Source organism: Crinia signifera, chromosome 1 (genome assembly GCF_055691185.1).
Source record: "Crinia signifera chromosome 1, ASM5569118v1, whole genome shotgun sequence".
NCBI classification, from domain to species: domain Eukaryota; kingdom Metazoa; phylum Chordata; class Amphibia; order Anura; family Myobatrachidae; genus Crinia; species Crinia signifera.
Genome location: NC_139217.1, coordinates 122,908,600 through 122,921,683, shown reverse-complemented (window position 1 = coordinate 122,921,683; position 13,084 = coordinate 122,908,600). Strand labels below are relative to the sequence as shown.

Here is a 13,084-nt window from a genome sequence, read left to right as displayed (position 1 = left end):
GCTGTGCGCATGCGCACAGCGTCTATTCCCGCAGTCAGGGGGCTGGGGGCATGGCTAGAGGCTCACAGAGCCTCTGGGTCATGCCCCCATAGTGGCAAAATGTGGGCGTGGCCTAGCGGGAGCCGCGAGTATAGGCCACGCCCCAAATTAGGCCACACCCCCGAAAATTTTGGCGCACCTGCGGCGCGCAGCAGCAGCGTCCCGACTGCTAACCGGCCAAAGTTGGGAGGTATGTTATACATATACTGTTTTGGTTTTTCTCTAGTGTATATACACATCCATATACATAAACAAGTACATTTTACCTCATAAACACTACACTAATTACTTAGACAATGATACTATGGCCCTTATTTTGGTTTACTCGCAGAGGCAAATTCCTTCTCAAATAGACAAAACCATGTGCACTGCAGGGGGGGCAGATGTAACATGTGTAGAGTGATTTAGATTTGGGTTGGGTTTTACTTCAAAGTGAGACCTATATTGCAGTGTAAAAATAAAGCAGTCATTATTTTCCCTGCACAGAAACAAAATAACTCACCCATACTGTATCTCTCTCTGCACATGTTACATCTGCCCCCCCCTGCAGTGCACATGGTTTTGTCCACTTGAGAAGGAATTTGCCTCTGCGAGTGAACCAAAATAAGCACCTATATGATGAACCATAGCAACAAACAAAATATGGGGGTTATTCTGATTTACTCAGAAAGGCACAATTACTCTGTAATGGACAAATCCATATTGACTGCAGGTGGGGCTGATGTAACATGTGCAGAGAGAGTTAGATTTGGTTGGAGGGTGTACTTCAAACTGATATCTATATTGCAGTGTTAAAATAAAGCAGCAAGTACTTACCCTGCACAGAAACAATAAAACACCCAAATCTAACTCTCTATGCAGGTTACATCAGCCCCACCTGCAGTGCACATGGTTTTGTCCATTAGAGAGCGATTGTGCCTTTCCGAGTGAATCAGAATAACCCCCTATATTTTTCACCAGCTCCCAATTATCACAGACTGTGGATGTCTGTCAAGGTTCTAAACATTTATTTCCTAATTTGTGGGGCACTGAACTGCATTGTTTAAACAAAAGAGCTTATTTCTGTGTTTTATAATAAACTGGATTCCCTCTTGCGTGTAAGAATTATACATACTGTGGTTGTGGCTGCCTGTTTGGTTTAGAAATATAATTTCCTTTTCTTCTGTAACTTCGCATAAGGAGATTAGTCATCCACTCATTTATTCAGTGTAAACAATGTGAGCATGTAGAGCTATTTCTAGAGATACCTCTGCAATGGATAAAAGAAATAAAAGAAATAAAAGTCCAGTGAAAACACAGGAATGAGTGATAATGAAGCCTAGACTGCATTTGGTGTCATTTATTAAAAATGTTACCCTACTGAGGATTAATCATGTTTTACACTAAATATCTCAGCAGGAACATGTAGAAATGACTCCACATAAAGTATAACAAAATTGATCAGATGTTAAATGTACAGTACTTTGGTTTCTACAGTTTTTTTATTGTGTTACATGTAGTATAGTAGTATAGTAGGTACTCTTTACTTAGAAGGGCGCCCACGATTTTGATCGTGGGCATCGTTAGTAAAAAATCTCGGGCATCTCGGGCATTGAATGCACTAAAAAATCGGGTGCGATCAACCGACGAGATGCCCGAGATTTCCCATAGGGAACAATGTTAAATGTCTCAATTGACCCAATTTTCCTGTTCAATGCCTCAATTGACCCGATTTTTCCATAGGAAACAATGTTAAATGGGCCACAGAGGCCAAATAGGCACCCTGAAGTGTATAATGGCCACCATAATTGTTAACGCCACCCCACGATCAACGTCAACCCGATGCGTGGCGAGCGCAGCGAGCCCGCGAGGGGCGGCGGTACGCGTCCTACGACCTTTTCATACCCCCACTATCCACGTCGGCGTGGAGTTGAGAATAGAAAGTGTGGCGAGCGCAGCGAGCCACCGAGCCCGAAGTGTGGCGAGCGCAGCGAGCCCCGCGAGGGTACGCGGACAGCTGTGAAGCCCGCGAGGGGACGCGGATACCTGTGAAGGTATCCGCATCCGCTCGCCACGCTTCGGGCTCGGTGGCTCGCTGCGCTCGCCACACTTTCTATTCTCAACTCCACGCCGACGTGGATAGTGGGGGTATGAAAAGGTCGTAGGACGCGTACCGCCGCCCCTCGCGGGCTCGCTGCGCTCGCCACGCTTCGGGTTGACGTTGATCGTGGGGTGGCGTTAACAATTCGGGTGGCCATTATTCACTTCAGGGTGCCTATTTGGCCTCTGTGGCCCATTTAACATTGTTTCCTATGGAAAAATTGGGTCAATTGAGGCATTGAACAGGAAAATCGGGTCAATTGAGACATTTAACATTGTTCCCTATGGGAAATCTCGGGCATCTCGTCTGTCGCATCGCACCTGATTTTTTAGTGCATTCAATGCCCGAGATGGCCGAGATGGGCGCCCTTCTAAGTAAAGAGTACCGTATAGTATACTTGCAACATTAGGTCTATAATGTGTATATGTAATATATATATAGGACACGGGTCGACTTGCATCTGAATACTGGTACTCAGTGGCGGGCTGGGCAGGGGGGCAGGGTGCCATTTTCCCCCCAGGCCAGTACAATGTAAAAGTTTGGACTGCTTTTGAAAACTAGTTTCAGGGAGATTATAGTTGGTAATATAATTTTGCAAAGCACCCCATTGAGATGGTGTGTCATGCTCCACCCAATGGGCGTATCTAGTTCCAAGGTTTCTATATAACAGGTTACAGTTACAGATAAAAGAGCGCTTAGGGAACTGGGAGAATGGGACGTGATGTGTACAATGAAGACTGCAGCTTCCAATCCTCTATTTCAAATCACTCCTTTTCCTCCATTCAGAAAACCCAAACAGAAACTCACATTAGATTTCTGGCAGGTGTGCACATAAATGTATCTTTCAATTTCAAACTGTACTCAGTTCAGTGCAGAAAGGATAAGAGAACCCTTACATTCTTATTCTGTCACGTGTTCACTGAAAGGTATCTTTGGCCATCGGATGATCACTTTTCTTTAAATATAAGTGGAATAACTTACATTTATTTTCTATCTTGCGTTCTTCAAAAGGTATCTTAAAATCCTTAGTTCGTGTCCCATTAGTGGGAGAGGTGCCTTAGGGTGGACACCAGGAGATATCTTAACTGCTGATCAGCGCTCGCTAGATTTTTCACATCTTTGTTTACATTTAGGGAGGTTACAGTTACACCCTCAGTACAGTCTCATACTGCTTTGACATTGCAGAAATGGATATTGACCCTGTATTCTTAAATAGGACTTTAAAACGGGTCTGAACCTTAAGACCTTTCACATTGCAGGTGAAAACCGTTTTAAAAAGCATTTAATACCATTCACACATTCAAACTGTTTAACCCCCAAGGGACACGTTTCAAGCCATAGAAATAGAGCCATTCACACTGCCTAAAAAACGGCTTTGAAACGTGTAGGACTCTGCTTTTTAACCATGTTGAAATACCAGTTAACTTTAACCGGTAAATCAACTCTGGCACTTTCACATTGCAGCCTTAAACGTTTTAAAATGGAAAAAAAACGGCAATATACCGTTTTAAAAGTGCAGTGTGAAAGGGGTATCAGAGAGGTCGGTATGTGTAAACAATGTCCATAGAACAAATGTGTTCCAAACAGTTATTTATTCCATTGACCTATTAAAACAGTTAAAAAAATTAAGTGTTTATCCACAGACAAACTTTTCCTTCTCATCTGAAATAAGTGGATTTGGAAATGTTTACTGTCAAAAAAAGTTTTCCTGCACCACCAGTGTGTTTCTGCCAACTTTTCTTCCTAATGGTGTCCCAGGAAATGTATGCCTTAAGTCTGGGTCCCTTCAATGAACTTACTGTAAGTTGATCAATCTTCAAACTTGCCAACCAGTTCTGTTCATTAAGAGGCAATATTAGGCCAAAGTACTCACATACTTCATCTCACGCCAATGGTTCAGGGTAGACCCTAGTATGCATAGAATTAGCGAAACACCATTGTTACTCACCGTATCTGCTGTTTCATGCTGGTACCAGGTTCTGTTTTTAGAGCTGTGGCGTGTGAGGGAGTAAGCGGCTCTATGATTACTTTGTAATGAACCACTATTCTAAATTTCAAGTATATTTATTATAAACGTTCTGTGTTCATTACAGTAACATCCACATCCAATAGTAATATAATAGAAGGGAATAAACATGCCTCCAATGTGCTTCATACTGTTTTGGGGCTTTTTGAAGGGTTTTAATAACTATTAAGACCCTTGTAAAAGTGTCAAAACGTGACAAAATGAATTTTGTAGCATGCCAGCAACATAATAGAGAATGCAACTAAGGAGGGGAACAACACTGAACCATGCTGGAGAGGTATTTTATGGTATATTCATTATAATTACTGCAATGCCAAACAAAATATGCCATTGGTAATTAGACTCAAATATAAATGTATCACTAACATATGCCAGAATAAGAATTCACTTACTGTATGCGATCACTTTTCTTCTGTGTTCAGACTTGGCAGAGGTTCTGCGCATGTTGTTGTTTGGCTGCTGATATGTAATGCTGTGATTACAGAAATGGATCCAACGCATGCTATCTGAAATACTGTATATTGCAATGTAGTAACTTACAGTATATCTACTGTATGAAGAATGCTGTGTTGAATCAAATTAAAGGCTGCAACAGATAGCATGGATAGCTACTGTGTGGTATCCTATTAATATAGCGATCCTTAAAAACTGTGGATTTTATACATTATTATTTTTTAATAATTAGACCCTTATACAGTACCTTCAAGCTTATTAATCACTTATACATAGGTATTTTATAGGTTTATATTAAGTTTTTTTTTGCTTGTCTGCACAATGCACTATATTAATGTTGATATTTATTTAAATGTTTAAATGCTACAAGTTGTCATTTAATTGAATGTTATTGTGCATGACTCTTCAAGCACAATAACAGCACACTTATGTCTTATTGTGCATGACTCATCCGCTACAATGGCATTATATGTCAGAGATGCCAGACTTAGAGGTCAGGCTGATTAGACTGCAAGTGGATTTTATTTATTTGGTTCTGTAAATGTATACGCCCAAGTCTGTCACTGTGTTATTGGCATGTCACAGTATGGTACATTACTTAGCACAGGGGATATGGGGTTCTGGTTCACACATTTGGTGTGCTAATGGACTGCACTGTGCACTGCAGGTGGTGCAGATGTAATGTGTAGAGAGAGTTAGATTTGGGTGAATTATTTTGTTTCTGTGCAGGGTAAATACTGAATGCATTCATTCTATACTGCAATATAGATATCAGTTTGAAGACAAACCCCACCCAAATCTAACTCTCTCTGCACATATTACATTTGCCCCATCTGTAGGGCACATGGTATTGTCCATTAGCAAACCAAATGTGCGTTGAGAGTGAACCAGAATTATCCCCATAGACTGTTGTTTATCTTCTATGACCTATATTCTTTTATCACCCATAAAACCTACTTTGGTTTGGAATTAATGGTGGTAATTCAGACCTTCTCCCTAGGTGGCATATATTCGCTGCCTAGTGAGCAGGTAAATGCTGCCCCGCCGAACACACGCTGCCCCCCCAACCGAATCACCACACTAGCATCTGAGTGGATGTGTAAGCTTACACATCTGATCGTATGCGGACCCACGGAGGAGAAATCATTCGATGTTCGCTCGCCATCAAATGATTTCTCCAGCCTTCGCTCTGAATAGTAAGTCTATACTTAAGTTAGATGCCCGCTCTCCACCGATATGGGGATCACAGTTTACCAAGTGCAAGAGAGGCGCCCTGCCACCCAGCCAAATACCAGCCCCCAGCCACCATTTCCAAATCGCAACCATGTGAGCGGATATGTAACAAAGATACATCCCCTTGCATGCCGCCGCCGCTGCGGGAGAAATGATTTCTCCTGCCTTCACAAATAACTGTCAGTTTGAACTGACTTTTATTTGCGTGTGGCTGTGCCTGTGACATCGGCACGCCCACATACCCATGGGAACGCCCAGGTTTTTCATGAGGATACCCATAAAATTATGGGCTACCCAGTGGCGTAACTATATAATTTGCGCCCCCCCGCCAAAAAAATTTCGGCGCCCCCGCCTCCATACCTGACAGAGCCGCATCTGCGGTCACTGTCCCGTCCAGTCTCCCGCTGCTCCAGTCTCCGCTGCGCTGCTGCCCGGCCGCATCTGTCTGTGGTCACTGTCCCGTCACTCGCTCCCGGCGCCGGCTCCTGCTGATAATTTATTTATTTATTTATTTGCAGTTTCTTATATAGCGCAGCAGATTCCGTTGCGCTTTACAATAGTAAACAGTGATAAAACAAACTGGGTAACAACAGACAGACATGGAGGTAGGAGGGCCCTGCTGCAAGCTTACAATCTATAGGGATATAGGAGGGAAACACAAGGACAGGCACCAGTAATAGCATAGCAGTCCCAACAAGTTACAAGTCCAGAAGGGAAGCTATATAATACATAAGTGCCTCAGAGGGTTATGTGTGTAGAACTTAAATATGATAGGCTTGCCTGAAGAGGTGAGTTTTCAGGGAACGCTTGAAAGTTTGGAGGCTAGCGGAGAGTCTGATTGTGCATGGAAGGGCATTCCATAGGATGGGAGCAGCCCGATGAAAGTCCTGTAATAGTGAATGGGAGCTAGTGATCCGCTCAGATGAGAGACGGAAATCTTGTGCAGAGCGGAGTGGTCGAGATGGGAGATATTGTGTGATAAGTGCAGAGATATATGCTGGTGCAGTATGGTTAATAGCTTTATATGCAAGTAGAAGTGTTTTATATTGAATACGGTAATATACAGGCAACCAATGGAGGGACTGGCAGAGCGGATCAGCAGACGATGAGCGTCTTGCAAGGAAGATCAGCCTAGCAGCAGCATTTAAAATGGATTGCAGTGGTGAGAGTCTGTTCTTGGGAAGTCCAGTTAGGAGACTATTGCAATAATCAATGCGGGATATAATGAGTGCATGGATAAGAGATTTAGTAGTGTCTTGTGTGAGATACGGTCGTATTTTGGATATGTTTTTTAGATGCATGTAACATGATTTGGAGACAGATTGAATGTGGGGAACAAAGGACAGGTCAGAGTCGAGGGTGACCCCTAAGCAACGAGCTTGTTGGGTAGGGTAGATTGTCGAGTTGTCAACAGTGATGGAGATATCAGGATGGTAACTGTGTGCCCAAATGTACCCAAATGTGAGGGTACGAGTTCCTCAATCACTCAGACACCGAGCAGATGAAACCAGAAGAATGGTTTATTTTCCACAGCACGCACAAATAGACAATAAACAGTGGCAAAGGTAAATTGCAGAGTAGAAAGATATTCAGGTAGCAGGCCCAAACAGACAGTCCTTGTATAGTCACAGTCCCAGATCAGTTCCACAGGGCAAACTATCACTTGTCCACACAGCTGTGATAGCAGAAAACTGTATAAGTCCACAAAACACTGGCAACTCCACAGAAGCGAGGATGAGGCGTTCCACAAGACACAGGTAGAGCATACCTCTGAACCTTAAGACTGCGACTAACCTCCTTCCTCCTCTCTTCTCCTTCAGCTCTCTCTGGTCTGACCAAAAAACACTTTTTAAAACATTTCAAATTCCCACGGTGATCGCATCATCTGTGGGGTTGCCCAAGTTCCTGATTGGTGGATTCAAGCATAAGGTATATCCCACCTTCAATCCACAGTTGTCCAACTGCTGCTCCCAACCCCTGCTGTGTCTGGTTCCACAAAGTCTGCTAGAGCCCAGAGGTTTACAAAGAATTGTAAACCCCCCTGTGGAGATGGTTCCTCTGCTATCTCTTTCCTGTAAATAGCAGCAAAATAGCAGGGTAATTGGATCACCCCCTGTGGAGATTGCTGATAATGAAAAGTGACTCTTAGAAAATGGCTGCCAAAACTGTCTGCAATACGGGGGCAGCCATTTTCTAAGTGTCACTTTTCATTATCAGCAGGAGCCGGCGCCGGGAGCGAGTGACGGGACAGTGACCGAAGATGCGGCCGGGCAGCAGCGCAGCGGGTAACTATAGCACCGCAGCCCCCCCGGCGCCCATAGTTACTCTGCGCCTCCCCACCACGGCGGGGGCTGTGGTGGCTTAGTTACGCCAGTGGGGCTACCCATGGGCGATCCCCGTCCATGCCGCCGCCCGGCCTCGGCCCTCCCTCCCCACTGCAAACAGGCCGGCGAGTGTGTGACTCAGAAATGCGCATGCGCAAACCACGTCCATTGGTGTAGGGGCTGAATTCGGAGCATTCCTTGCTCACATCTGCTATGCGCCTTCTAACTTGTAGGCATTTATTGGACTGAAATGTATACAATATCTAAATCCAGGTTGTTGTTTTCTTCTGCTGTTACAGACTCTGCAGCAAACTGTGTTTAACATATTAGTATAATCCTTTGATAGTTATAGCATTTAGAGAAATCAGTTTAAACTTCACTGTTCTATCTTGTAATTAAAGCTAATTGACACAGCATGGATGAAAGTGAAGCTACAAGATACATTCCTACATACTTATCACACCTATTTTAATAATGTAATTTTGTTTTGCAGAATGACAAATCCCCTGGGCGCTCAGCAAGTCGATCAAGCAACATTTCAAAGGTTTGTGAAACATGTTACCTCTTCTTATGATTGACAGAGAACTTTTATGTGTCTGAGCATTAAGCCACATCATTATAAGCACATTAAATGCACATTCTGTATTGCACTTGTCAGGTTTAGTTTAACATTTCTTTTTTTACTTTAATTAGAAAGATACATTGTCAATTTAATTTGCATGTGTCAAGATTGTCACAAGGCACATTGCTTTCTTATTATTCTTTGATAAAGTCCTCAAGACAATGTAAGGATTGCTAAGGCCAAATAAATGGGAAGCCTGTTGTTTTTTTAATCCCATTTAATTTCATTAAATATATAACATCTAACATCTGGTAAATTATAAAACTTCCTTGAGGTTACCCTCCTATTTTAGGCGCTGTGTATCATTTAATGTGAATATATGAATTTTTTTTTTTTTTTTTACATAAATAATAAAAATGAAAATAGAAACTCCCTGGTATGATTTCAGCTGCAGACGGGGTGGTGTAACTGTGCGATCACACCTAGTTAGAAGGAAACTACCCCACACAGATGTGGGTTTACCTTCTATAGAACAGCAAAGAGAGATAAAAATCCCAGTGTCTGCGCTTTTGTCTGTATAGAGTGCAATATGGCTGAGTCACCGTTCCACACAATTTTTAATAAATGATTATTTAATGATTTGTAAAAAAATCTCATTTATAAAACATATCAAAAAATACAATAAATAATTTTCACACAATATAAAATATTATTGAATATTAGATGGATAAATGGACAATGCTCATATAATTTAGGTGGCCACCTATTTCTGTTGGTTTATATGCAAGCTATAACATAATTAATGAAAATAAATAAAAAAGATCAAAAATATATATAGAAATAAATAATACGAAATATATATGCATAAAAATTATATAAGATAAAAATGAATGTCCCTGGGTTTTATTCAAATTCCATATGTGAATATATGAATATAGATTGTCCACTAGGTTGCCAATAAACTACTCGGTCTCCAAGCGTATTTGGTTATTTTAGCAGGGATAATATTTCCACATATGTGGTACTCACGGACTCCAGTAAATATTTTGTAGCAAGATGGAAAGAAGCAGGGAGACTGAGGGACGATTCCGTGAAGTGTTCACTGCCCCTAGTGCTGCTACCTGCTAATTTGTGGTGAATGCAAGATGAATTGCCAGGTAAGAGAACCACCTGAAAACCGGCAGTGTGATGTCAGTCCGGTACTGCTGCGTCTCTCACCCACAGCAGTGGGTGGTCTCACCTCTGGCTAGTGCGGTGTGTCCGTGGGGCGTACTGTGCTGCGTCTCTCACCCGCTGCACAGTTGATGGTAACAACAAAGCTGGAACTCTGTGTCCGTGTAGTGGCCGCCTGTGTAATCAATGTCTCTGGCGGAATTGGCAGTGAGTACAAGCGTATGGGACAACAATGGTGGACTTCACAGGAAAAAGTAACTCCTCTCCACGGGTGCCAGGATCCTCTAACTAGTTTCGCTCCAATGTGAGCTTTTTCAAAGAGTCTCACATTGAAGCGAAACTAGTTAGAGGATCCTGGCACCCGTGGAGAGGAGTTACTTTTAACTGTGAAGTCCACCATTGTTGTCCCATACGCTTGTACTCACTGCCAATTCCGCCAGAGACAATTTAAAGTGTCTAAATGCATCTCTAATGTCGAACAATACTATAAATTACTCCACCATCTATATATGACTCCGGTATTATGGCATAAATTCAGCCCAGATAATCCTAATCTTTGTTGGCGAGGATGTGGTTATGTGGGCTCCCTGCTCCACATATTCTGGGAATGCGCATACTGTATATTTCTGGTGTCTGGACGGCGGTGTTTGTATTAATCTCAACAGTTTTGAAAATCCCCATTTCCCAGACTCCAAAATTGGCAATTTTTCATTATAAAACGGAGATCTTTCTAGTAATGACATATATGTTATGGGTCACATTCTGATTGCATCTAAAACCCTCATTGCACAGTATTGGCACTCCACCTGAATCCCAACTATCCCTCAAATTGAACAAGCAGTTCACTACTACTGTGAATATGAAACTGCTGGAGTGATTTACTCCTCCTCGACCCCCCAACACATTAATTAAGTGGCTTAGCTGGATCGAATACTGGACCTCTAGAACTTAGTACATATTCAATAGTTATCGAATGGGCTGTGAATCTTATAGCTCAGTCTCTCTATGTCAATTATTCCTTTTGAGCGCCTTTTGACTGACATTTATAATTAAGGTTGTTCTATATATATACTTATGACTGTATCAATGTTTGCTCTTCCTTTATTTTATCTTACCCTGTTTTTTTCTGCCTTTCTGTACCTTATTATTTTGTTTGATATCGTATAAAACTAATAAAAACTAATGATTAAATTAAGAACATTAACATTGTTCAACATTTAATGTAGAACATTTTTTAATTAGAAAAAAAAAATACAATTAATTTAAACATTTAAACCAGACTGAATTGCAAAAAAAAAAAATTTGGACTGCAAAGGGTTAAGAAAAAAATTGAAATGTGGTCAGATCTGGGAGCCCATCACAGAGAGGTGTATGCTGGGCACACTATTGGCATGGGGAGAATGTTCAGGGCTTTCAGCTGGATGGATTTGGATGAGAACTTCAGAGATGGATGGCACTCTTATTGGAGTGGCCAGAACCTCTGTCCGATGTCAAGTTGGTGTATGCCGGGCAGACCTTTGACCCGGGGAGCATGTCCTGAACCCAAGTAATACCGTTTACCTCAGCTAATACTACATACTTTCAAGTATTCCTTGTTAATTTGTACTTTTTTAGCTCTATATATTTATATGTATCCACACGCTCTTCACTGAGAGGTCCGGAGTGTGCTGGTTGTAGCGGGTACTTCCGCGTCCGGCTCCGGCGCTAGGCGCTGCTTCTTTTATTATAACACACTGCAGCCGGTCCGCCTGATGGCGGTTAACATTGCTAAACAGCGCTAATAGTTTATATAGTCGTGGGCATTATTTTAAAGCAGTTTGTGGCATGTTTTATGAACACACAGTATTTCGGAAGTGACGTCATCTGCGTGTCACACTGACACGCGGAAGTCATTTGAATTGTTGATTTTTGCGCCCCTATGGGTTGTTGCATCTGGTATAAATAGCACTAGCCCAGCAGTGGTTTCCTTGCTGTAGGATCCTGCTGCTTGGCCCATGCTGTGCTCTACTTGGTTGGATGTATGAGCTGCTGAACTCCTGACAAAGGTCCATAATGGACAGAAACTTTGAGTTTTTGGAGTACTAAATACACAGCTTTTTAATTGCATTTACAAAAAACTGGAAAGTGCGTCCTTTTTAAATATATATATATATATATATATATATATATATAAAAAGAGGTACCCTTTCAATGCGCTAGATGAGATTTATGGACAGCAACTCAGTTAGTCCACCCTGTTAGTGGGGGAAGTGGGGGATGGATAGATAGCTGGAAACAGAGTGCGCCCCTATTGAGAAGTTCCACCACCAAATATGTACGTACAGTAGTAATTACAGACAAATCACTGTTCAACAGTTTAATACATTTTATAAAACAAAATAAAAACACTTTTTCATCTGTTCGGAGTCAGTAATTCAGTTCGATATAACCAGGAAATACCCAACGCGTTTCGTCAAAAGTGACTTTCTCAGGGGTAACTTTCTATAGGCAATTGTACAGTAAATACACATATTAACTCCAGATGTGAATCTTTCTGAAATGATGTAACAAGGTGTGTAGATGGATCCCTTGAAGATCCTAATATTGATGCATACCCGCATCAATTTCCATCCGTATCTCTTTAAAAACAACAGATCCTGAGAGGATTCTTTCAAACAAATCCATCCAAATGGGATCTCAGCAGGTATAAGAAAAACCAACCTGCAGTTGAAAACAGCCTCTAAGTGCCGCTTGATTTTGGACTTTATATATATATATATATATATATATATGGACGGTGTGCGTGGCGGCACTCTATTCAATAATTCAGTCAGACACTTGTCTCATCTGCGTCAATGTTTTGAGGTATATTTATTGCACCTTTTCGTCAGGACATATATATATATATATATATATATATATATATATATGAACCAAATGTGACCAGCACTCCTGGGTAAGGGTAACAACCAACTCTGGTGCGAATCCAGTATAAGTAATACAATGTCCTGGAATGGATGTCACTCAGAGATTTTGGACAAAGAAAATACACGCGAGAAAACAGTGTGAACAAACCAATATATATAGCATACAACAATTACATGATTCTGTGCGCCCATCACCGTGATCGCAGCCCATTCGGGTCCGGTGACGTCATGCCTGCGCGCCTGCAGTGACACTCCGGCACCTCCCCGGGGCGTGGCTACTATAGTGAC

At 41.9% G+C, this 13,084-nt stretch overlaps 1 protein-coding gene across 5 annotated transcripts in view; it reads left to right on the top strand.

Annotated features, from left to right (window-relative positions):
- MARCHF1 (membrane associated ring-CH-type finger 1) overlaps positions 1-13,084 on the top strand; it is a 345,392-nt gene that overhangs the window by 92,853 nt on the left and 239,455 nt on the right. For 4 of the 5 annotated variants that reach the window (XM_083172820.1, XM_083172851.1, XM_083172836.1 and 1 more), the window contains exon 2: positions 8,649-8,699. The exons of the other annotated variant lie outside the window; for it this stretch is intronic. In XM_083172820.1, coding sequence (XP_083028946.1) covers positions 8,649-8,699 — 51 coding nt within the window. The remainder of the gene's footprint in view (positions 1-8,648; positions 8,700-13,084) is intronic. 5 annotated transcript variants of the gene reach the window in all.